Source organism: Clytia hemisphaerica, unplaced genomic scaffold (genome assembly GCF_902728285.1).
Source record: "Clytia hemisphaerica strain Z4C2 unplaced genomic scaffold, Clytia hemisphaerica genome assembly, whole genome shotgun sequence".
NCBI classification, from domain to species: Eukaryota; Metazoa; Cnidaria; class Hydrozoa; order Leptothecata; family Clytiidae; genus Clytia; species Clytia hemisphaerica.
The window spans coordinates 379,421-405,838 of record NW_027103726.1 but is presented as its reverse complement, the minus strand read 5'-3'; the positions used below and the strand labels follow the sequence as shown (position 1 = coordinate 405,838).

The following is a 26,418-nucleotide window of genomic DNA, read 5'->3' as shown; positions in this document are numbered from 1 at the left end:
AATCCAAAAAAAAAAACATGTTAAATCTACACTTTCTGATGCAAAGTGACCTAAATTAAAACCATTACAGGTTTCGCAACATGTTAAGAACTAGAATGATATCAAAGTTGATTTTTTTCATTCACAAAATCAGTCTTTTCCCCCGGAAATTTTAAAATATTTTTCTACCCCCTAGAAAAATGAAAAACCACTCTTTTAGACCCCCTGGAAATGTTCGTCTACCCCCTGTTTCGATATATAAGATGAAATGGTCCATTTTTCAAAGCGAACGAATGAAAATATTTCTAGAGCAATTTATGCTGCTAGGTTACCAGTTTCACAGAGACCGGTAATAATACTTTAGCTACTTGATTTTACAATAGGGGTGTTTTTATCTTCGAGGGAGAGATGGAAGAAATAGACAATTTTTAAAAGAGAAACTATAAGAGAAGCTACAATAGGTAAACAAAATGATGAAATAAAAATAACAGTAAAGACCTGAGCTCTCTTCAAAATTTGATTTCAAACAAAACTTGTAAGATCCAAGCAAAAATGATAAAAAGCAACCGAAAAACTTTTTTTGATGACATGCAAATTTTTCTTTAATTAAAGTTCGAAACAATATGATAGCAAAATAACTAAATAGGCAAAGTAAAGTAATAAAATAAACAGCAAAATAACAAAAAATAATTAGACGGGGGTGAAGTACAAAAATAATATACAAAATTCTATAAACATTATCAATATCCTAATGTGTTTTTGCGATACTTCTAGATTTCTTAAGTAATATAACCTAAGTATGAAAAAATCTAATTAATTGAACCAGATTAACTTGGTTTTAGATCCTTTACCAAGCCAAATGATCATAAGCCAAATATATCAGCCATCCTATGGGCGTTGTTGCTGCGCCCTGACACGTTCTATATTCAATAGTGGTACGCTACTATGTTGATGACGCTAGCGTGACGTCATGATTTGATGATGTAATGTTTAGCCTGTGTTGGCATTTAATCATCATGTTGTGGGGTACGGAGGCGAGATCGCGCACGAGATGGAGCTCCAGAGGCCTGAGAATGAAATAGAGAAAGGGTAAATGAAAAATATTTTTAGAGTTCACAGAAGAGAGTTCATGGATTCATCTTTGGTACATGACTTTTTTTCTACGTCACTGCAGTAATGGAATCCATGTATCCTATGAAAAAGGCTAATTTAAGTGTATTTTAAAAGATTCCAAGGAGGTTTTTATGTCAAGAATTCAACAGTGAACCAATCAGAATCAACCAAAAGAATGATTCTGGCAACCTTTTTTTCTTGCTTAACGAAATACCAAAAATTGCTTCTTAAAACCTCAAAATTATGACTTATGAATATTGAAAATGATCGAAGAATTGAGAAAACTTACGCCACGTGTTGGGGCACCAGAAGCACTAGCGCGAGCTCTTTGGCGTGCTTTTTGCAAGGCTTGTTCGGCCGCTTCTGATCGTTCTTCAGCCTCTTCGAGGTCAACAGCTGCCTTTTTGTATTTGGATTGCCATTGGGAAGAACTTTGTTCCTGTGGATAAGAACGAGTATTTATTACATTGCGTTTTTTGAAGCAGTTTATATAGTTTGAATTTTAAAAGAGGAGGTGGATAAAGTCATTTATTCATGATATGCATCATTGCATTGACTTCGACATCACACCTTAGACCCAACACTTGATTGGCTGTAAGTGACGTAAAATCAGTCAATACGTCACTTGCAAACAATCAGCTGTTTGGTCCGTGATGTAATGTTAGAGGACATTGCAATGGTGCATGTCATGAATAAATGACTTTATCCCTAAAATAAATCAAGCTTGGTTTAGCTATAGACAATCCTAGTATAAGTCAGGACACTTATCATAGCCTCGTAAATGTAGTTTAAGTTTTGATAGGTACAAAGTAAAACTTCAAACTAACTTGGTTCACTGAAACATTAGAACAGCTCATCAGTATTTTTTTTATTTTATTCTGAAAGAGTTCATTTTTTAGCTTAACTCCAATAACAAGTGACGCGGTAAAACCACTAAGTTTCCCCGATAGTAAAATCATCAGTGAGCTAGTATCCCAAATATCTCAATAAAGAATAAGCCAGATTTCACCGGGCTCAACTTACGGCTTCCTCGACTTGCATTCTCAACTTCTTTAATTTCTGGTTCAATTTTTCAGCAGTATCTTGAGCACGTTCAGCAGTCTTCTTCTCGTCATCAACAGCAAATTGTAATTCTTTGACTTTCTTCTCGCTCTTGCGGGCGGCTTTGATGACGTCAGTTGATTTACGGACTTCGGTATCCAAGTCATTCTCTATTTCCATGATGCGGGCTTCCAATTTTCGGATTTGGTTTTTCAAACCTTTTCCTCCAGCTGCTTCGGCTTCTTCGAGTCTTGATTGTAAATCAACGCATTGTTTGGATAACATGGCGCGTGATTTATCAGCAGTGGAGGCGGCATCTTGGGCGGAGTTCAATTCAGCCATCAATCGGGCGACTTCCGCCATTGCACGGGCGGCTTTTTCTTCACCAGCTTTAGCTTCGTTTTCAAGTTCTTCAATCTCTTCTTGAAGGGCGTGGTAATCACCTTCAGCCTTTCGTTTGGCGTTTGCAATGTTGTTGTACATGGATTGTAATTCGGCCGCGCGGTCAGCGAATTCGTTCTTCTCGTTATCGGCCAATTTGCGTGCGCGGTCAGCTTGCTCCAAGGCGACACGAGCTTCATCGAGTTGTACAGCCAAATCGTTAGCACGTCTTTCAGATCGTGATGCAGAATCACGCATATCATCGCGACCGCGTGACTCATCATCAATGAGGGCTTGCATCTCCTTAAGTTGGGCTTGTAATTTCTTGATAGCTTTCTGATAGTCTCCATTCGTTCGTAAGGCACCATCTAATTGAGATTCCAAATCAGCGACATCTGAGTCATACTTCTTCTTATTCTTCAGAAGTTCTCCCTTGGCACGTTGCTCAGCATCGATGGTGTTTTGAAGAGAATCCATTTGTCGTTGGTGGTTCTTACGCATCGTTTCGATTTCTTCGTCCTTTTCTGCTGAACGTCTGTCAGAGGTTAAGGAAACGTTATTAAAGGTTTTTAGCATCTTATTTTAGTAGGTAAGTAACTAAGTATGCAACTGCAGTCGGAGGCGAACTAAAGGCTCCTCTTTCGATAACTATCTACCCGAATGTAGTGAGGGTGCCACTCTTTCTCCCTGAATTACTCCACTCCATATTTATTGTAATGTATTTATTGTAGTGTTCTGATGTCCCAAAAAATGGAATGTTTTGAACATTTCAAAAGTTATTATAACCTCTTTTTCAAGATATGGTTAAAATGAAGGGCACAGAAAAACAGAATGGGTAAGTAATGTCATATTTCACTAAAATGGATACTCAAGCGTATGAATCAATGAAAAGAGAGAGCCATACTGTTACAAAAACCCATTTGGTTTACTCTCAAGAGAAGATCCTTTCCAATTCTAAATCTAAAGTATCTTGATATAAAGACCGTAAACAAAATCTTAAACGAGTCTTAAAAAGAAGTGTTCTGGTTACCTGTCTGACGTTTGCTTGATTTGAGTGAGCTCCAATTGGACTTTGAGATATTTGCCTTCTTCTTGTTCGAGAGCGGTTTCGGCTTCTTCCAATGCGATTTGAAGTTCTTCATTCTCCATTCCCAACTTACGTCGAATTTTCTCCACTTCAGCTGAGCTTTTGCCTCCATCAGAAAGCTGGTCTGTGATACTGGTGAGTTCAGCTATGGTGGAATAAGTGGTATTCATGATATGCACTACATCACGGACCCAATAGCCGATTGGTTGTAAGTGACGTTAAATCACTGAATACGTTACTTTCAACCAATCAGCTGTTGCGTCCGTGGAAGACATTGCAATGGTGCATATCATGAATTTGAAAGTAGAGACGTTATTAATTCCAACAACCTACTAAAATGGATTCTCCATAACTCAAACACGCACGGGGAACAAAATTTTGTTCAACTTAAGAAGATTTTGAGTTGTGGAGTAAAGTTTATAAGGCATTGTTAACTGAAGGGATCGTACAAGTTGTTAGAGTTAAGGTGAAATTCTGGTTCTAGAGTTTCGAGTTAAACATCTACTGTACATTATCGAATACACGTCTCGGACGAAGAGGTAGATAGCTCAAAAACATTGTTCATTGAAAAGCCATTGGTTAAAAAGAATTGTTTCGATAATTATGATATGAAAATGTTTGAAGATAACTTGAGAAAAGAAGGAAGGGTGAGTAAATAGCTAAGTAGCTTGGATGATAAATTACTGACAAACAAATATCAGATCAGCGTAGCGAGCTCAAGTAAAGAGAAATAACAACTTTAAAAAAAAGGCCGAAAACGAAAGGGACACCTACCAGTCAATGCGCGGTTTTCTTTCTTGAGTGCTTCATATTTCTCTTCAGTATCTTCATGAGCAGTGCGTACTTTGAGCAATTCAGTTGAATAACCACGTGCGTCGCGTTGTGACTTGTCCAAATCCGCTTGAACCTCATCACACTTGATTTTCCATTCGTTGATTTGTTGGTCAAATTTCTTTTGTTTTTTCTCAAGGTTGGATGCTTGTGCTTGTGCCTTCTCCAAGTCTAACAACAGGTCTTCAACTTCCTCGTTCATGCGGTTCTTGACTTTCTCCATAGATGACGCTTTGGATTCAGCAGCAGCCAAAGCTTCTTCCATCTCTTGGACTCGATTAGCCAGCTTACGTTTAGCATCCTCGAGCTCCTCAACACGGCTTGCACCTTCCATGTCATACTTGTTCTTCCATTGGGCCGCGTCAGCGTTCGCGCGGGACAATTTGGCTTGGAGTTCTGAGCGCGCGGCTTGTTCCTCCTCCAGTTGTTCGTTCAAAGATTCGATCTCTCCTAAAGCGTTTTGCAGTTTTTGGTGGTTGTCATGTTTGCCCTGTGAAGAAAAGAGAGGAAAGAGTGTTCATTGAGAGTGTCAAGTAAAACCATGCAAATTCTTTGCTTAATGTTTCATAGATGAGCCTTTTCAATAAGCTGTGGCTTCTATGGGGCATGTGAACGAAAGAGATTAGATAGTGTTTATAGAGAGGTAAAGTAAAGTAAAGAAAGGGCAACTTCATTGCTTAAAATGATTTTATAGATGTGAGCCTTTTCTACAGTAGACTCTTGCTTATTCGATATTCTATTATTCGAATCTTTTTATAATTCGAACTTATTCCTAGCATTATTATAGAAGGGTAAGGAGAAACCCTCTTAATATACTTTTTATAATTCGAATCTTTCTGTAATTTGAACAAATAAGATTCCCCTTTAGAGTTCGAATTAGCGAGAGTCATTTGTATAGGTTTTATATTTTGTTTGAAATGTCATTTTGAATCAGGTCTTTAAATTTTTTTCGTTGCTAGGGGTTACCTTGGATTCGGAATCGGCGCTGTTCTTTGCATCGTTGAAATTGGTTTCCATGGTTTTCAAGTTCTTAGTGGACAATCCTAACTTGTGTTCCGTTTCTTCGAGTTGTATGTTCAATGATGCATTCTCAGCGGCAGCTTTCGAGCATTTAGCTTCGGAGTCGGATAAGTTAGTTTCAAGTTCGTTAATCTTGCTGTGTAAGTCCTTGAGCTGTTCATCAAGAGCTCGGTTGTTTTTGTCGGCACCTTGTTTTTGTTTCTTGGCGGTTTCAAGTTGTCCGTGGACGTCATCGAGTTCGGCAGCTAAGTTGGCGCGTTCCTTGTCAGCCCTGTGGAGAAAAAAGTGATTGAATGAGAAAATTTCGGGTTACAATGCGTTTCAAGAAGTAAGAACCACACAATCACGTACCATCGTTTTCGTCAGTTTCAAATTTCAAGATTTTAGGCTTATTGGATCTTTGATTTCCATTTCCTAAATTCATATTTCATTCCAATTAAGTCTGCAGTATTCACGAGATCTGCATATGTCACATTAACTTACATTTTAACTTAATTCAACTTAATTTTTTCACATTTACTAGCTGATGATTGTTTAGGGACATAAAATTTAGAGTAGAGCTACAGAAATGAAGTTTGCTTCTTGGTAATGCTCCGTTACATTTGAGTACTATTGATACACTTGCAATGATATGTCAGATTGACATCCATCGAACGTCCACAACGAATCAAAATGCTTACTTAGATTTGGCTTTCTTGACGTTGTCGAGTTCTTCTTGAGCTTCAGCGAAAGCGGCGTTGAACTTTTGTTTGGTGGCGGCCAGGGCGGCGTCAGCGGCAGCCGCTTGTTCGTCCATTTCCTTTCTCAAGCGTTGATTCTCTTGTTCTCGTTTCTTGTTAACCTCAACTTGGGTGTTGGTGGCTCCGCTGGCGTTCTCCAATTGTTCGTTCATCTCCTCGATTTGAGATTCGAGATCTTTACGTGCCAATTCAACTTTTTGTCGGAGTTTTCTTTCCGTTTCAAGTTCATCCTCGAGCTCCTCAATTCTCGCCAATAATTCCTGGATTCGTTTTTGGAGTTGTTTGATCTGTTTTTCATTGCCTTCTTTAACCTCTTCGAGTTCCTTGATCGCTTTGTCACGCCTGGGAAAAAGTGATTTATTTACTCATTTAGAAACCTAAATCTAAAAATATCTAAGCAGTTGTCAATATTTATCACATGTTTTGTAGAAAGATTTTTAAAGCTACAATCCCAACAAAAATATTTGGCAGTAAAGCATGATTTTTTCATAATTTATGCTTTACCCCTCCCCCCAAACTTCAATGGTTGGATCGGTCGCTTCGGTGGACTTCAACATTGAAGTTTGGGGGGAGGGGGATGAAGGACACAGGAAATCAATCATTTTGAAGGTTTTTTTGACTTTACTGCCAAAATATTCTGGCTCTGATTGTAGCTAACCTAACCTGTAGGCACTATGACTGTCTGATAATTTGGTCCGATATAGTAGAATAGCAAGCGCGATAAAATTAATCGTAAACGAGCCAGATATTTCTCAAAGTAAGATTATCCTTCACCAAAACGATTTTGATTAAAAGTAAAATAGATAACAATCTCGTGAGGCCGCAGAACAACCACTGAGTAAAATGCAATACCGATTTATATTGAGTTCATATGAGATATACTTAATGGTGCTAAAATTCAAAAGGCTACTCTTTTTGATATCTAAAATTTTGTGGGCGTTGAATTATCACGGGCCTTCTTTCCTTCAAGATTAAAGATTCAAACCTGAAGAGTAATTTACATAAAGGAACAACAAGCAAAGAATGGGTGGAAATATTATTGAGCATGTTGCTTGTTGCTAGGTGCCGTCACAACTTACTTGACAACAGTGTCTTTCGCTTCTTTCAAAGATCCTTCAGTCTCCGCTAACTTGTCACGTGTATCTTTCAGTTCAGCTTCCACTTTACGTTTCTCCTTCTCAACCTTAGCCTTGGCGTCCTTCTCCTTCTTCAAGCTGTGCTCAGTCTAGATATTGAGGAGGAGAAAGCCAAAATGTAGTCCAAAGAAGGATCATGAAAAACGTGTTTTATCGGATAAAATTTTCAAAAGTTTCAGATTGACAATAAAGCCAGTTTTAAGGAGATAAGAGCAGTATCAAATATCACTCGAAAAAAAATTTAAAGAGGAAATGTTATAAGGTAAAACGCTCCGACATTCATCGTCTTGGATTGTCACAAGTCCATACAAGTAGTCTGAGATCTTTTCAACAATGGCTGTCTATAGTGTTGTTATACTATAACATATTCGATAGAAGTAAAACAGATATGAGATTAAATTACTTACGTCTTTAAGTTGTCCTTCAACTTTGTTTTTAGCTTTGTTCAAACTTGAGCATTTGTCTTCAGCAGCTTGGAGTTGCTCAGTTCTCTCTTCAAGAGATTCGTTCAGGTTCTTCTTCTCTTTGTTGAGTTTGGCGATTCCTTCTTCTTGGCGTGAAATGTCTTCATTCAAAGCGTCGATTTGTTTGTCACGTGATGTTTTCTCTTGTTCCAACTGGTGGAGAGAAAAAGAAACAGTGGTTAATTTTCATTGTTGAAAATGATTCAATATAAAGATTTCACAATAGAACACAAACACAAACGTTAGGTTAACTCGGGTTTCTTTCAACAACTTTCAGTTTGGCTTTTCACTTAACAAACTCCAAAAAAGGCACTCTTAACTACTCGAACGCTCCAGAACTCGAACTGTTACCATTTTTCAGCCAGTGCGGATAAAACAACGGACTGAAACTCGATGGGGGTTGATATTCCCATATTTTTCATGGCTTGGTATTCAATTCTTTTGTTTTCAAGTCAGAAAATTCATCGGGGATGAAAAATAGCATATTTTGCAGCGAGGATTGGTTTATTTGATTATTTTCAGTGGGGGACAAAAATGGGCGGTTAATTTTCCACCGGTGACAATATTTTAGCCAGTTTTTCCAGTAGGAAGGGGTCTCAGTGGATCTGTGCGAGAAGGGGGTGTTTCATGTATTAAGGGTGAGTATATATAAAAACATACGCGTTGAATATTGGTCTGCATATCTTCACACTTGTTGTTCAAATCATCAATCTTCGATTCGGCTTCTGCAACTTTTCCTTCCAGAACTTCAGAACTGTGCTCTTCAGATTCCAACTTTTCCAGAGCTTCATTGAGGCTCGATTCCAACTTGTCTTTTATGTTCTGTGTTTGCATGAGTTTGTCCTCAGCAGCGATCAGTCGATCAGTCTCAGCTTGGAGTTCTGCATACATCTTCTCTTTATCGGCAATCGTTTCAGTGAGTTGCGTCTCCATTTTCTTCCCTAGTAAGTAAAGGGGATGAGCTTGAAGTGATAGAGATGAAGCGTTCTTTAGAAAAAGTAATAAGATTCTTTTATTACATCTCAACGACCAACCAAATCAAATAAGAGCTTGTAAAAACTCCAGCTTGTCCCAAGTAAAGGAAGTATTTTCCAGTGGCTGTTGGCGGTGCAGAAAGTGAGGTCTATTCTCTTTTCTATTTGAATTAGACCTGGGAGGTCAAATGCTGAGATGGAGCGCCACACTTCTCAGCTCCCAGTACCTTATCGCCTAGATCAGATTACCCAATCTAAACTACTCATTCGCTGAGTTGGCGGTGACCGGGGATCGAGCCCACAACCCTTAGATTGTAAGGCGAATGCTCTACCAAATGAGCTACCCGGTCACGTTACTTCCCTGGAAGGGGAAATTGGTAGGGTTGTGTAGATCAGTGAATCAAAAAGATAAGAGAACAGTGAAAAGATAAAGAGCAGTTAAAAATGACAATGAGAGGAAAAAAAGGGAAAACTACTTATTGAGTGATTGTGATAGCAATGTAATGTGATAAGACATTCCTTTATATTTTACTGGATACACCAACTCGGGATCTGTCATTTAGTATCGATGACTCAGAACTTACGTTTTTCTTCGTCAGCCTTGGCTTGTTCTTTAGCCTTCTCCAATTCTTCCTCCTTTTCTTTCATCTCATCTTCAGCACGAGCGATGGAAAGTAAAGGTTGTACTTTAATGTACAATTTCCACCATGTCCAGTTTCTCAAGAACAAGAATTTTCGCACGTTTCGTTGGATGACTGCTAAACCAATTCTGTAGAAAGTAAATTTGAGAAATTTAAAATCAAATTAAATTAAACGGTAGTTTTAGAGACAAATAAGCTAAGTTTCGCAAAAACAAGAATATTCGCACCATTCCATAGAAGGTAGGGGTATCGGAAATTAATGACTTAAGAAATTCTGCAGTAGTAAAAATGGATCTTGATGTTCTATTAGACTAAAGACCCATTTTTACCTAGTTGGTAAAAAACATCAATCTGAAGAAAACGTTTCTGTATCTTCAGGATACATAGCTTCAAAAAGCCCCGTACATAGCTACCGTAAGTTGGTCTAATATCGACATCCCTTGTCTAATTCCGACACCCTTCTTTTTAGAGAAAGGAATATTATGAAAGCTTGAATCACTGATCACTGATTGAAAAAGGATTATTCCTCTCTGACCACTACGCAAAGAAAAACAGTTTCAACCTTTCTATAAATTTCAGCTGATAAAAAGGGTGTCAGAATTAGAGGAGGGATGTCGACATTAGAACGAGTTACGGTAGAGGGTTCAAGATAATGAATCCATAACACATGAGTCTTGACATCATTTGACTAAAAAATGCTCGGGTAGCATTGGGATCAATACGTCATTCTAACCCTGGAAAACTGTGACTTATAATTTACTCTACAACGAACACATACCTCTGGTCGCACATCTTCTTGTACTCTATACGCATAAGATGTCCTTTGCAGAAAGCTTGGAATTGAGAGATGATCTTTGACAATCGTTCGTCACGCATATCTTCAAGTTCTCCCACGATACCGGCACGGAAGAAGACTTTAGTGTGGCCAACACGGTATTCTGATTGATCCAGTTGTAGGGCTTCAATCAATTTCTCGGCAGCGACTTTCCCGTCGACGAATCCGGATGGGATAGCGGAAGCAGCCAAGATTTGGTAACTGAAACGTGAGAAGATCGTTTGGATGAGAGCATTGTAAAACTCAGAGAAAGTAGAAACGCAAAAGGAATCGAACTATAGAGTAGACTTCCGTCTATCCTAAGGGAGATTTCGGAGGGAACCATCTACTAGAGATGGTTCGATAAGAGATATTGGATCCATGAAGACTTACAACTTGATACAAAAGAAATTCATAGATCAACTCATGAAAATCCAAATATCCAAAGTATGATGGATTGGTAGGAGACTGTCAAGAATTTTACAGACAGTTGACACGCGTATCGGACTCAATGACCAGCATAAAAAGGTATTCATGGTACTCTTAGGTTCCAAATAAACGGGGGGGGGGTGGGGTTCGAATAAACGGGGGGGGTTGGAAAATTTTCTAGATTTTAATAAACGGGGGGCCTAATTGCCGGGGGGGTTGGAAATTGTACTTCTGAAACCCAAAAGTAGGTTAAAAATAGGCTAAAATCAGGCTATTTAGAGCAAAATAAGGGGCTTTCTCTTTGACAGCTGAAAATATTCTTAGAGATTAATAAACGGGGGGGGGGGGTCCTAATAAGGTTTCGAAAAATTAACAAGCGGGGGGGGGGCCCGTTTATTTGGAACCTAAGAGTATGCACCATTGCAATGTCTCGGACACAACAGCTGATTGGTGCTAAGTGACGTAAAATCAGTCAATACGTCACTTACAACCAACCAGTTGTTAGGTCAGTGGAAGATATTTCAATATCATGAATAGCAGGAGAAATTTACAAAAATCATAGTACCAGGAACTAACTTACCGTTGCCTGAAATCGGCGAACAACATACGTGATGGGAAACCTTTACGGCAGATACGGATTCCTTCCAACACACCATTACATCTCAATTGATGCAAGATGAGTTGTCCATCGACTTCACCAGGAGCTTTGTTTTCATTAGGAATGATACAACGGACAAAATGAGGGGATGTTGACATGAGAGTACCGAGCAAGTTCTTCAATTGCTCTTTGTGACGGTAGGAGACGGTTTGGAAAGCACTTCCCTTTCGGCGACCACCAGTGACTAAAATAATATAAAGGGATTGAGAAAGTTAGAATTAAAATACAATAGATTTTCCAGTCGTCATATTTTTTTTAAAAACGTTTTCAGTTGCAGCTTGCAGAGAATGATTTCTCTTTTTTCAAAAATCCATATCCCATGGATTTAGGGGGGGAGTAAAATGTATGAGCGTTATTATTGTATTTATTGGAAAATCTGCTTATAGCTACAGTCGACGCTCTCTAAAAAATGGGCTATTCCAGAAAAATTTTGTACCCCCTATGTTGAGGAGTTCTTTTTTCAAAAAAGTGACCCCTTGGATTTTCTTCCAATTTTTCAGGACCCCCTTGGATTTTTTCTCCCATTTCTTTGGAACACCCTGAATTTTTGACCTGGCTATACTGACCACCCTGGATTTTATCATTCAAAAAACCAGACCACCCTGGATTTTTTATTTTCCAGACTACCCTGGACGTCACACCTCCTCAACATAAGGGGTACAGACTATTTCTGGAATAACCCAATCGAAATAGGGAGCGTATCAAATAGAGCGTCGTTTATTAGTGTTTCTTTAAATATTATTATCGAATAATGTAACTTTACGAAGAGTAGAGCGTCGAAGAATAAGAGAGTGTTAACTAGAATGACAGCTGGCACACAACGTTGTTTCAACGTTCATCTAACGTTATATGGACGTTGTGGACGTTAGATGAACGTCGAAAAAACGTTGAGCGTCAACTAGAATGACAGTCTTTTCGACTCACCATCAGGATTGTAATCTTGGAAGAGATGAGAAACCAATGGATCAGTAGCTTTAGAGAAAAGTTGAGCAGAATGTTCATTGATCGGATCCTTGTTCTTCTCCAACCATCCGGCAACTGAGTATCCAACAGATCCAGCATAATGATGGAGAATGAAATCACCACCACCAGCTTTGGATTGTTTGGGTGTTGGTTTGGTGTAAGAGCTGTAATGAAAATACAGGTGATATTTAAGAGGGAAGGAACAAGTGAAAGCAGACAATTTCGGTTTAAGTCCACTAACAAATTGGTGGTTTCGTAGACGTCTGCGATTCAGACTAGCTTTTACCTTGATAAAAATAGAGCTCCAATGGGAAGGGGAGGCTTTTACTTTCGGTTCAAGTTAATGGGGATAAAACAACAGGGCATTTAGATACTAGCTCGCGTGACAAAATAATCAATGATCATATTTTATGCGGTCACTGAAAGACGAATCCGAATCTAAGTTAATAAATAAACTCAAATATTAAAAGAAGGAATGTTAGTCGATATTTTACGTAGATAGCCCAGTAATCTAGAACTTTTAGATTGTCTTTACAAGATCTATGGCCAGCCGGCTCGGCTATCTAAGAACTGAACGGAGCATTTGCAAGAATTGGGATTCGAACCACGAACCCTTGATTTAAGACGCTGACGCCTTGACTATTTGACCATTGCTCCCCAAGAATATAACGTGGACTCATAGATGGAAGTCAAGAAAAACAATAAATTTGTTTCACCTGTTGTTACCGGCGTGTTGTTTGTGCAACTTTTGCAAGTAGGTTTGATCGGTAGCCTTGGGGACGATACATTCCTCTTCAAGCATGGCGAAAACTCCCATAGGCTAAACAATGAGGATAAAATATAAGTTAGGTTTTTCGATTTTATTCAATGCGTTTAAATGCTAAAGAATTAAATTTTTTATTTTAATCCATACGGAAGAGCTCTTGGAAATTATCAAGCTACAACTTGAAACGTTTATTTAACCCGAAAATGTTTGTTTGGTATACGCTGAAAAGTTTTTAAGTGAAAAATCGTAGCTTAAGTTAAGATCATCTGTAGAAAATATTCTTAGTCCCCAACTCTAAATGTTAAGATCATCAAAAAGCTTCAAATAATTTGGATGTTCTTATAGAAAAACGTGTTTTAGAAGACTGGAAAACACTACAAATGTATTTGAGTCAGTTACCTTTTCGATCAAGTCGATGGTTTGTTCCAAATCCATACCAAAATCAATAAACTCCCAGTTGATACCTTCTTTCTTGTATTCTTCTTGTTCAAGAACGAACATGTGATGGTTGAAAAATTGTTGCAATTTCTCATTGGTCAAGTTGATACATAATTGTTCGAAGGAGTTGTACTGAAAACAGAAAAGAAGGGACGATTTTGAGAGTGTTACTATAGAAAGTTGGCCAGATTATCTGGGGGGCGTACGGTATTTCAGAATTGCGGAAATCGACCCTTTTTACTTCGGAATTTCGGGAATCGGGCAAAACTCCTTCGGTATTTCGGAATTCATAAATTGTTTCAGTATCGGAAATCCATGAATTTTTGCTTCGAAATTTCAGTGTTATAAAGTTTTTATCACCCTTTTTCGGAATTAATACATAAAAAATCACATTTGATGAAAAATTAGTCAAAACAAGGAAAAATACCCAAAAAAAATCGGTATCGGAATAGCAAGTATTTTTTTACGGAATTTCGGAAATTTTGGCAAAATTATTCGGTATTTCGGAAATTACAAACCCCGTACGCCCCCCGACTAGCTATACTGAAAGATGCAAGTTTTGAGAGTGGTACTATCATTAAGATGGCCGAGCAACCTTTGGTTAGGTTTCTATCTATACTTTAATTAGGAGAACTCCACCGAGAAAAAGCCTGAAAGAAATAGCTCTAATACAAGGAAATAAAGAGAGAAGAACTCCAAGAAAGAAATTACGAAGTAAGTAACTGAATTAATTGTTCCAAGGAGTTATACTGAAAGAGAGCAAGATTCAAGTTTGGTACTATAGGAAATTGGGCAGACGAGTTATACTGAAAGAGGGAAAGTTTTTGAGAGTGGTACTATCATTAAGATGGCCGGGCAACCTTTGGTTAGGTTTCTATGTATGCTTTAATTAGGAGAACTCCACCGAAAAAAAAACCTGAAAGAAATTAAGCTCTAATACAAGGAAATAAAGAGAGAAGAACTCCAAGAAAGAAATTACGAAGTAAGTAACTGAATCAATTGTTCCAAGGAGTTATACTGAAAGAGGACAAGGTACAAGTTTGGTACTATAGTAAGTCGGCCAGACGACCTTTGGTTAGGCTTCTTTACTTTAATCAAGTCATGAACTCCACAGAATTAGAAAATTCAAAGAAATAGCTCTAATTAGGAGAATTTGGTCAGGGGAATTTAGAGTCTATTTTTAAAGCATTTTCAATTAGGCTGCTTGATTGAGATGCCTTGGAGTTTTTACAAGATACTTCACTAATTGGTCATTTAAAGTGATAGAGATGACGCGTTCTTTAGAAAAAGTAATAAGATTCTTTTATTACATCTTAACGACCAACCAAATCAGATAAGAGCTTGTAAAAACTCCAGCTTGTCCCGCTTGATTAAGTCAACAGCAACTGATATACAGTATTAGCAGAATCAGCATTGACAGAAGTTACAGACAAAAGGGTTTGATTACACCATGAAATTTCACTCACGTCGAAGATTTCGAAGCCAGCAATATCCAGTACACCAATGAAATAAGATCGTCGTTCTTTGGTGTCTAAGGCCTTGTTTACACGTTGGACAATCCACCAAAACATACGTTCGAAGAGAGCTTTAGATAAACCAGCGACAGTGTATAAGACCTGGTTTACATTTTGTCCTTTATTTACGAATTCGGTACCGACTTTGACTTTGGGTTTGACCAGAGACTTGTGGAATTCACCGACCGCAATACCCAACAGGTAGCTGACACGTTCACCGTCTGATGGATAGGAAATAGTGGAATCAGAATAAAAACGATTGTTAAAATTCAAAAAAATGGAGTGCCCTAACAATGATATATCGTTATAGTGGTGAATATACAACCGAAATTATTTTTTGAACAAACAGGAAGCTCTTAACTGCACAATGAATCGTAATTGACGAGTATCCGCCACTATTAGGAGGCTGGTAACTATTTTCGTCGAATTATAGAGAGTTTATGTATACACCTTTTCGACCGTAGTCGCACGGTCAGGCGCGTGCCACTTAATTATTTAAATACCCCCCTAAACTCGCTCCAATTCTTTTTTGACACATTTTTCTAATGTCTATAGGTGCAAAAAAAGGACTGGGACGGTTTTAGTAGGATAAAGTGGACAAAAAAATACCCGCGCGGCAACTGACAGCTACGGTCGAAAAGGTGTATTCGAGATAAATCGAAGGAGACGGTATAAAGCAAAGTTGATATGTCTCCAAAATCGCCGTCCACTTTGCTCGACGACGGTAAAAACACAAAAATACTGTCGTCTGTTTAGGTGAGCAGAGGCGATAGAGAGCTGTACATCAACTTTTAACTTGTTTTTCGTCGACTTCACTTACCGTCGCTCTCAATATCCTCGCCTATGTTTGAGATATAGAAGAAACCGTGTCACTTACCAGCTGGGTCAACCACTTCAGCTTGCTCATCTCTGGGCTTTTGTTTGAATTTCATGTTTCCCATATTCATAATGGAAGCAACAACTTTGAACATAGACCATCTCTCCTCGTCACTAAAACCCAACACAGCAATAGCATTCTATGGGAAAATAATTGAAATATAAATCATGAGAACATACTAGAAGAAACTGTGTCAACTGAGCCAATTCACTTTATTAATATTGAGAATGTGGAAATTCGAGTGAAGATTAACCGTAAACTTTTTATTCTATTTATTCTATTGAAGCGATTCAACAAGTTAAGAACATTTAAAGGCTTTCAGGGCTCTTTAAAATACCCAGTTTCTGAGGAAATTGAATAAAAATACACAAAATACACAAAATTGTAAAATTAAGAACGTTTTAAGAACATAGTTAGGCTTCAAACTCGAAAAGATAGAAACATGCGAATGCTTCAAAAAATTTTGATGTTCTTATCAAAAAAAACGTGTATGAGTCATAGAGTCGATATTTTACATGGATAGCCCAGTAATCTAGGGCTTTTAGACAGTCTTTCGATTGTTTTTACGGGGTCCACGGCCAGCTGTCTCGGCTATCTATGAACTGAACAGAACATTGGGAGGAGCGGGGATTCGAACCGCGAACCTCTGGTTTGAGACGCTGACGCCCTAGACCACTTGGCCATCGCTCCTTTAAAGTCAACAAAGTCAACAAAGTGAACTTACACATAAGTCTTGGTATTCTGCGTGATCATCAATACGATCAACATGGGCCACACCTTTACTCAAGAAGTAATAATTATGAGCTTCACGTGTCAACAAACATAATTTCTGAAGTTCTTCGTCAGTTGTAGCATACAGAAGTTGGTAGAACACGTGATAGTTACGTTCAGCGTTTCCTTGATGAATGACACGATTCTTTTCCAACAAGTCTGATTAGTTAAGAATAAAATAATTCATGATATGCACCATTGCAATGTCTTCCATTCCACCCAATAGCTGATTGGTTGAAAGTGACGTATTGACTGATTTTACGTCACTTACAACCAATGAGCGATTGGTTCCGTGATGTAATGTCAGAAGACGTTGCAGTGGTGCATAGCATGAATTGTTACAGTCAACTCTTGTTAATTCATAATATTCATGACGTAATGTTTTCTACGGAAAGACCCCGGTTTTTGCCAGTAGTGTAAAATTTTATACAACTTTATTTGTCTAGTTTAAATTTGCCACGACTGGCTAAAACCGGGGTATTTCCGTATAGAACATTACGTCATGAATCATGAATTCGAACCTCTATTGTTAGAATCTTTCTGTAATTCAAACTAAAACATGGATCCCCTCAGCCGGAAAGTCGTCAAAAATACTTTCCGTTATTCCGCGAAGAAAAATCTTGATCCTTTGAAGATCGAGTTAGAGAGTCAAAATTATTAGCATTGTCAAGTAATGTCACCACTGCTTGAATGCTCTACCCACTGAATTACCCGATCACAGGGCTCCCTCAACTGGAGGATTTGGCAAAGAAATCACCTCTGATGGAAAAAGCAACCAAAATCTCTTCCAAATTAAAAAATTCAATAACAATCTAATCTACATTGAAAGCGAATTTGGAAAATCACACTGCAAAACATCCTACAGTAGTTTCAATCCAAAGAGAATCTTTTGAAAATGTTTAAAGAAAAATGTGATTTTCGTTTTCATTTCTTTGGTACAATCTTTGATCTTCTAACCCAGCTGGCACACAACGTTGTTTCAACGTTTATCTAACGTTCACAACGTCCATATAACGTTAGATGGACGTTGAAACAACGTTGTGTGCCAGCTGGGAAGGTAGAAGGATTTTGTTAAATGAGGAAAATCTTTCTACCTTAGAAGATCAAAGATTGTACCAACTGGTACACCAAAGAAATGAAAACGCAAATCACATTTTTTTCATACTTTTCGAAAATAAATCTACAAATACTTACAAGATTCGATATCAGCACCGGCCAGTTTACCAGTTTGCGAGAAATGGCAACGGATGAATTTACCCTGAAAATATTCATTTAGGAGGGTTTTCGAGACTACTGGCTCTAAAATTAGCGAAGATCACCGACCTTTACATATCCCTGGACTAAGTTACTCAATGCCGGCCAAGCAAAATATCATGATCGTACAATGGCTTCTTTACGGGTACCAACTTTCAAAAAAAAATTCGATCAAAGATGGCGGATATAGCTTGGTCCAGGGATATATAAAGGTCAGTGATCAAGATCAATTGAAACGAACCAAATAATCATGGTTTGACAGAAATAGGTACGAAAGACAAAGAGGCTAAGAGGGCCTCCCCAATGGGCACAAACGTCTTTTGGACGTCTAATGTACGTTTCTAGGACGTCCAAAAGTCTTAAAGCCGTCCATTGAATGTCCATAAGACGTTTCGTGCCCATAGGGTCAACTCCTTCATGATAGATTAATAATTAACAGATTATTTTTCAGATTTGCTTTGACGGTTTGAAATATCAAAATAAGGTGCTGTCGTAATTTGAGTCAGCTATACAGATGACAAAGTCTGAATTTTAGCGTAAATTCAGATTATACTTAACTGTGTTTTAAAACTTTTTAAAACTTACGAATCGAGAGGAGTTGTTGTTTCTTGTTGTCTTGGCGTTTCCGAAGGCTTCTAATAAGGGATTGGCTTGGACGACTTGTTCATCGAGACCTCCCTTGACTCTGATTCCAGTATCAGGTGCATCTTCCTGTGAACGTGGGCGTGGGCGAAGGCGTAAAGAGTTGGGCGTTTTTGTGAAGAGTTGGGCGTAGGTGGAAGGTGGAAAGTGATGTGATGTGTGATGGTTTGTAGAAGATTGAGGTAAAATAAAAAGAACAACTGATTAGCTAGAGGCCGGCAGGATACATAATAAATCTTAATGGGTATGTGATTGAGTATTGAAAGTATATTTGTCTGAGTGGAGGATAAAATCTCAACGACGGCTTCCCCAAGGAAAGATATTAATTAATGACATAAAAGGCAGAGACTCGTTGAGAAATCAGTGAACGAATTTTATGTCTATACACCTTTTCGACCGTAGTCGCGAAGTCAGCCATGTACCACTTTATTATTTCATTATCCTCCTAAACTCGATCCAAACCTTTTTTTACACCTTTTTCTATTGTCTATAGGTGAAAAAAAAAGACTGGGACGGTTTTAGGGTGGTAAAACGGACAAAAAATGCTCGCGCGGTAATTGTCGGCTACGGTGGAAAAGGTGTATTCATACAAAACAAAAATATGACCCAACAATAAGTGTTGGTCTAATCAAAGGGTAAAAAAAATTCGCAATCGACCACGAAATCTTAAAGTATCAAATCTTGAAGTCTTGAGTTTCAAATTTAAAGGTTAGCTCTAGATATGATCTTTATACAATTATCATTAATTACTATGATTTTACATTTTTCATGGTTGGCTTAAAAACGAAGTCAAAACAAAAACCACTTTACGAAAAGAAACTAATGGATTGTAAAAAAGGCGTACCTTCTTCTTTTCAACACCAGCAACTTTGGCGATGTACTGGATGACTTTCTTGGTGTTCTCTGTCTTTCCAGCACCAGATTCACCACTGTGGTAAAGGATTCAATGAAAGTTAAAAAATTTAAAAGCCCAGCACTCCAAAAGATACAATGACGAAAGTGGCTTAACTGGATTTTCCAAGTTGATACACAAGGAAAGAATATTGCTCAAAGTAAAAAAGAGATTTAATTGGAAAACTGGACAGGGATTTCAAAGAAATTAACATATAGATATTTTTGCACGATCATCATAGAAAACTCAGAAGACTAAGGACTCGCTTGCAAAAGGACTTAGTCATATCAAAGTCGATTCGATTCACTCTTTTTTGCTTTGTGCGGAAACCATGTCAGCAGAATTATAGTAATTCCCTTGAAAGTGGTTTCTACATGGTAGAGTGCAAACTTCAAGTGAATGGACTTTACCCAGCTGGCACACAACGTTGTTCCAACGTTTACCTAATGTTCACAACGTCTATACACAACGTTAGATGAACGTTGACATAACGTTGTTTGCCAGCTGGTGTGCCGGATGGGAGACTTACGTAATCAACATAGATTGGTTTTCGTGTTCGATCAACATATCTTGGTAAGCGGTATCCACAATAGCGAAAACGTGAGGAGGCATTTCAGAAGGCCTCTTTCCACGGTACATCTTGACCACTGTATCGGTATAAATGGGTAAACGACGGTAAGGGTTGATAGCCACACAGAAAAGACCTGAGTACGTCTACAAAGAAGAAAACACAGCATATTTTATAAAAATTCAGTATACTTAAGACGTAGAGACTTTCGCGAGCATAAACTTTCACGAATCACCCACTCAAGAATTTCCAAAGACATTTACTTTGGCAAAAAGGGCTAAAATTCGCGAAAATCGCGAAAGTTTCTGCTCGCAAAAGTTTGTACGCCTAAATACACGTTTTTTATAACAACAAACTATATAAGAACATAAGACTACGATGACCATAATATCAAGAACAAGTTAGGAACATTTAAGGCTTCGCAGAATCGAAAACACAAAATTTCTCAGGAAAATAGTGAAGATAGGAACATGTTAAGAAGATTTTTAGGCTTGCAACTCAAAAGTTAAGAACATCCGAAGGCTCCAAAGATTTTGGTTGTTCTTGTAAAAAATGTATAGACTCGTAATAAGTTCCATAGTTTATTTGTTTAAGCATGAAGGTAATAAAGATAGATGGAGAGTCAATGCCTTTTGTTCTATTCTGATTTATCATCGGAAGCAAACAGCTGTTTGGTTGCTTTGGGAATAAGATGATTAATTTTGGGTATACTCGCGGGAATATTTAAGATGAATGAAAAGGCATTACATTTTTAACAAGTATATTGAAATATAATAGCCTTGTCATGAAAAATTGAAAAAAACTTAACATAATAAGCACAATACTCCAAACTTCTAGGGGAAGCTGCCCATAAAGCCATCGATAGATTTAAAAAATAATTACGTGTTACGATTAGGGACCTTGTATCGATCATTTTGTCAGAGTATGAAAACCGCTGCTCACTTAGACGTGAAGAGTTTAAGATAAGAAACTTTCAATGATAATGTGATGCGACTCTCAATGTTCACAAAATGCCAGCCCAAAAATATATCCTTATGAAATCAATATATTCTTTTATCCTTAAATCAGTTGAAACTATTTCGAATCGCATTTTAACTAAGATTTCTCGCAAAATTAAGTTTTTCAAAATAAACGGACCAGCCTCTTTCTGTTCTTATAAAGTTATAAATTGATGTTTTTTGCTTCCAATGATGGTACATCAAAGAAAATCCGCTCTGAATAGATTTATAAAAGCTTTCAACGACCATTTAGGTAATTACCGAGACGTTTTCTCTCCATCTGTATTTTTATTACGTTCATGGTTTAAGGAACAAAACTATTAACAATTTAGGCCTTAGATTTCCCGAAAGAGAGTCCCCATATGGAAACGTTTTTCTTGACACCCTATCTGAATTCATTGTAGTAAAAAATAGCGTGGTGTTTTAGAGATTACTTAAGGCAGGCGAGCTAAAATTCTACTGGCTCTTAAAGGGGCGCTAACGAAGACGGTTGTTTCTTTTCAAAGGAGAACCCTTGATGTAGTTTAAGGTAATCCACGCAAAATAATGGACATTAAAAAAATTTACGTAGAAAATAATTTAAAGTTTTGTTTTTAAATAAGAGTGATATCGTTTGCTTACTCATCAATTTAATTTACAAGCTTTTTCACATTGAATCGACACGGATGTGGAGCAAGATTGGTCAGAAAGAGGAAAATAAAATATTTTTTTGTTTATATCAGCATAAACAATAGGGAGACACTGTTCTGATATGAAATATGTGCCTGATATGAAACGGGAACACTTATGTAAAAATAAAACCTTTAAAATTGGACAATATATTTCAAAAAGTTATTTAATATCATAGTTTCATGCTTGGTCAAAAGTAAAGAATGTAAAGAAGGAGCTATCTTGGAATTAGCTTTTTTGATGAGTATCATCTATCATAAATTTCACGTACTGAACAATGGGCCATTCCATTTTATCTCCATACAGAGGGTGGAGGAACATTTCCAGGGGGTCTAACAGAGTGTTTTTTCATTTTCCAGGGGGTAAAAAGTTATTCTAAAATTTCCAGGGGGTAGAAGACAGGTTTTAGTTCGTCCACCGCCACTTTAAAGTATGAAAAGAATTTTTTCCAACGGTTTCTTTGCAAATTTTGCCACTTTCCAGGGGGTATCCACACATTTCAAAAGAAATGTTTTTTGACTTAAAAGGTTCGTCCAAAACCCCCTGTATGGAAATTTAATGGAATGGTCCAATATAAGACGACTGAATTCGAAAATGCTAGTTTTTTTAAAAGTTAACAAAATTAGTGAAATTCTTTGAAAGAATACAAATTTGACAAGTTTAGAGAAAATTAACGAGAAGTGGTGAAACGAAATTCGTGTTTATAGAAAAAGATGAAAAAATTGTCATTTTTGACATTGTCATTCTAATAAAAAGTTTGCGTTCCAAACATCTAAGTATAGGAAAGTATATCAATGATTTTTATTTGATTATGATAGATCAAACATAGTATATGTGTAACAAGGTCATATCATAACAATCAAAAAAGAAATTGGTTTATTTGTACATTTATATTATCCCCATTTTTCTTGTGGTAATCTAATACCAGGTTTGTATTATAAGTACAAACTTTTTTAATAAGACCATTCAAGCCTTCAGGGGTTCTTAACTTTGGGTTTAAAGCTTAAAATTGTTCTTAAAATGTTCTTTTTTTCTCCATTTTGTTATCATTTTTACCATTACCGAGTCCATAAAGCTTTAAGATGTTCTTAATTTGTTCTTGGTATTTTGGAAACCGAAGCCTTATGTTCTTATACAGTTTGTTCTTATATATGTATATATGTATATCTGGTATTTCAATCGAAAATCAATCTCTTTTATGTTTGTTAAGATTTATCTACAGATGGATGAACGTTGTAGCTTGTATGAAACCCTTTTATATGAACACATACAAAACTAAGGTTTTGGGTTAATCGATTACAGTGGGGTTTTTATGGGAAAACTGTTAGATTAATTAGCAGGTACATGATGTTTTTAACAAAACAAATATTTTGCAAGTATAATGTTTGATTAAAGTGGTAATAACTTCATCTAAAAGGTTTACCCCTAATAAATCTAGTCAATGCACCAATAATGCGCTTTTGTTTTATTGAGCTATAATGTTCAAATTTTAGCATGTATGTCACTGCTTTTAGATAGGCTGGACTGAAAGAACCAGAATATAATTTCGGTTGCGGTTACTCGCAAAATAAATGTGCAAAAGTTTGTTTCGGTTTCAAGTGAGGCTGACCCCGTAACATTATCAATGAAAAAAAGCTTGGAGTAATTCAAATAGTTTTTGTTTCATTTCTGATAAAAAATATTGCTCTTTGTTTATAGAAGCACATAATTGTGGGAGGTCAAATTAAGGATGATAATTGTGAGCTCTCGATGCAGTTTAACGGTATTAGAGATAATTGCTTGTGGGCTTCCCTGAGATTGATTTGAGTTTTTGCTTTTCCTCGTTTTATGGAGCTTTCTTTTTGCGAAATCGCACATTTTTAATGCAAAGAAAGTTTGAAATAAAGAAAATAGTCGAGTCAGCTGTTTTGCGAGGATAAAAAGGGGCAATTGGTACTTCATCCCGAAACGGCAAGTTATGTTATAAATAAGTTAAAGAAATTTATCCCACCTAAGAACAACAAATTCATTAGATGCTGCCGAAATTGTGGATTCATAAATTACAAGGAAGGTCACGGAGAAAGACACTTTTTATCGTTTTTAAATTGATAGTGACTATTAGTAATTGAATGAGACTGTTAGAGACCTACCAATAAAAGCTAAATAATATTTTAGCTTTAAAGAAGCTCTCGGGGCCTCAAAAAAGTGATTTTTAAGTCAGAATCACACGGTCATTAGACTCGGACCCAGGGTATATGAAAACAACGTAAAGACTTACGTAAATCAAACCGATTTCATAACGAGCGGCCAAATTATGTAAGACGGACGCTTCGTTCAGGTAAGTCAAGCTAGCCATGTCTTGACATTTCTCGTACTTTGGAGGGTTCATTTGATCGCATTTTTCCTTCAACAATTCCATACTCTACAAAAATACAGTACAAAAAGTTGAAATTACAAACAATCAATGACTTCTATGAACCCAAGACTAAGATATATCCGCCATCTTTGATCAGAGCTTCTCTTGTAAGTGGTACCCGTAAAAAAACCATTGCAGTGTTTAAAACTTCGCCTAACGTTAAACGGCCATGTCAAAGATTTTGGTAGGCCGTGATTGCGAGACTGCCTCCAGGGTGTATATATAAAGCTCATGGTATATGACGCATATGAATAAATACTGCCGACCAAAACCGAACAAAATATGGCAGGTCAATCTAAATTGTTAACTGAGTTTGAAAAAATTTTATAGTAAAAATTTACTTTCGATACACTTTTGATAAGATTCAAAAGCTGTCAGATTGGCAAAATATGGTAGAATAAAAAAGTAATGAAAAAGAACAAAATTAAAGTCAATTTGTTATACCTTTCCAGCTTGAGTTTCGACAGTAACTTTATCTCCAGATGCGGATTTCACTTGAGCTGCAACGTATCCTTTGTTTCCCTCCTTGACTGGTACCCAGACCCATTTCTTAGCATCGAAACTTTTAGCCTGTTCTTTCATAGCCTGAGATTTGTCGACCTGAAGGTACAACATCGGATCCTTGTCCATGGCATTTTCAAATGCCGCCATTTTGTTGTTATTTGGTTACCAAAAGTAACTACCAACAAATAGGATGACAAATATTAACCGATGAAAATTTTGAAATGTTTTTGAGCCTTCGTTAAAAGAACTGCTCTTGCGTTTGCCTGTGACCTGTGAGCGTTGGACTGATATTCCAAACTCTAAAAGCCAATGCACTATTTCCTGCAAAAACGTTCCATCTTATATGTTTCATAGTAGAGATTATAGATTTCTATTGTTTACACCCTTTATTGTGCTTTTGACCAATCAGATTACAGATAAAACGATTTGACTGAAATTTAACTTGACAATTGATCGATGATTATTATTAAAAAAGAAATTCACTTTACTTTTTTTTCCTTGGTTCAAAATTAACAAAAGAATAATGGAAAGATTTTTGTTATCATAATTATTATAATTTTCATGACAAAAAATGTTCGAAATACAACTTTTAATTATAAGAAAATGTATCGACATCTTCTTTCGAGCAAAGTAGTTTTTAATACCCAGATTTATATCATTGGAAAGATTTGATGACTTGGCACTTTTGAAAATCCATTTATTGAAATACCAAAGAACGACAAAAAAAAGGTCCTAATGAATACCTTTTAGTGCAGTAAAGTAAAAAAATACAAAAATCAATGACTTTAAAATTGATTACCATATATGGTGGGCGTGTTGGAGATGTAACTGTGTTCTTATAAAAAGTTGATTGGAATATTATTTTAGATGATGGTGCCCTTATACATATTTTTATGAGAACATCTGAAATTTTTGAAGCCTTTTGATTTTTAACTTTTTGAGTTGTAAGTTTAAACATAATCTTAACATGTTCTTATTTTCACCATTTTGTGAGTATTTTGGTCTATTATCCTAAGAAATTAGATATTTAAGAGTCAGCAAAGCCTTAAAATGTTCTTAACTTGAATATAAGATTTTGGTCATCGAACTCTTACGTTCCTATATAGTTTGTTCTTATAAAAAAATGTGTATATCTTGAACTAGTACTCAAAAAAGTTTGAATAGGGGTCAAAGTGTACATTTAAAGAGCTTTGACAAAGTGTCACCGACTGCTATCAAATCAACGAAAAATTTTCAATATTTAGACCCCTTACTCTCTATTTGTTTGTTAAAATGTTTTGTTGAAAATGTTTCAGTCATATACGATTTCATGTTATGTAATTGAATAGTATAGTATAGGGTTGATCGTTTAATAATGATACTATGTAAAAAGATTGTATATAATTATCATGATAAGTATAAGAAAGAGCATAATTATCTCAAGCAGAATTATAAGAACACGGACGCTCATAAAAAGAAAATTTTGGCGAAAACGAAACTCTTACAGCTTTCGGATGCTCTAAACTTTTTTTCAGTTTGAAGCATAGAGATTTTCTTAAAATGATTCTTAATTTCACCATTACATAGTGTTTTAGAGTCTGCTTAGCCTTAAAAGTAACTTAACTTTAATATTTTCGTAAACAAAACCTTATGTTCTTATATAGTGTTTGTTCTTATAAAAAGAACGTTACTACGTTAAAAGTCCGATGCAGAAATTGGCCAAAAATATTGGATGGGACTGAAATAAATGTCTTTAAACCTTTCTACACGCCCTGTGTAAGTTCTTGCAAAGGAATGATTCTTTCTAGTACACGTTTTTTATAAGAACAAACTATATAAAAATATAAGGCTTCGATGGAAAAAATGTTAAGAACAAGTTA

The 26,418-nt window shown here is 36.7% G+C and overlaps 1 protein-coding gene across 1 annotated transcript; it reads right to left on the bottom strand.

Moving 5' to 3' along the window:
* Positions 1-599: 599 nt before the first annotated feature.
* On the bottom strand, positions 600-24,872 carry LOC136804659 (myosin heavy chain, striated muscle-like). The gene is made up of 25 exons (XM_067061263.1): positions 24,500-24,872; positions 23,918-24,061; positions 19,955-20,139; positions 19,378-19,462; positions 18,477-18,602; positions 17,832-17,895; positions 16,591-16,796; positions 15,867-16,005; positions 14,942-15,210; positions 13,437-13,607; positions 12,988-13,091; positions 12,233-12,435; positions 11,231-11,492; positions 10,186-10,443; positions 9,351-9,535; positions 8,453-8,733; positions 7,736-7,945; positions 7,272-7,417; positions 6,133-6,534; positions 5,399-5,723; positions 4,376-4,922; positions 3,545-3,746; positions 2,116-3,049; positions 1,382-1,531; positions 600-1,046 (listed from the first exon to the last, which is right to left on the bottom strand). Exons 1-25 carry the CDS (start codon positions 24,704-24,706, stop codon positions 987-989), a joined length of 5,865 nt encoding a protein of 1,954 aa, XP_066917364.1. The 5' UTR covers positions 24,707-24,872; the 3' UTR covers positions 600-986.
* Positions 24,873-26,418: the final 1,546 nt, after the last annotated feature.

Coding starts and splice junctions, on each gene's coding strand:
- LOC136804659 (XM_067061263.1), bottom strand. CDS start 24,706: ATGGCGGCATTTGAAAATGCCATGGACAAGGATCCGATGTTGTACCTT. Junction 18,603..19,377: donor CTGGTGTTGAAAAGAAGAAG/GTACGCCTTTTT, acceptor CCACGTTCACAG/GAAGATGCACCTGATACTGG. Junction 1,532..2,115: donor GAATGCAAGTCGAGGAAGCC/GTAAGTTGAGCC, acceptor TCTTATCCACAG/GAACAAAGTTCTTCCCAATG.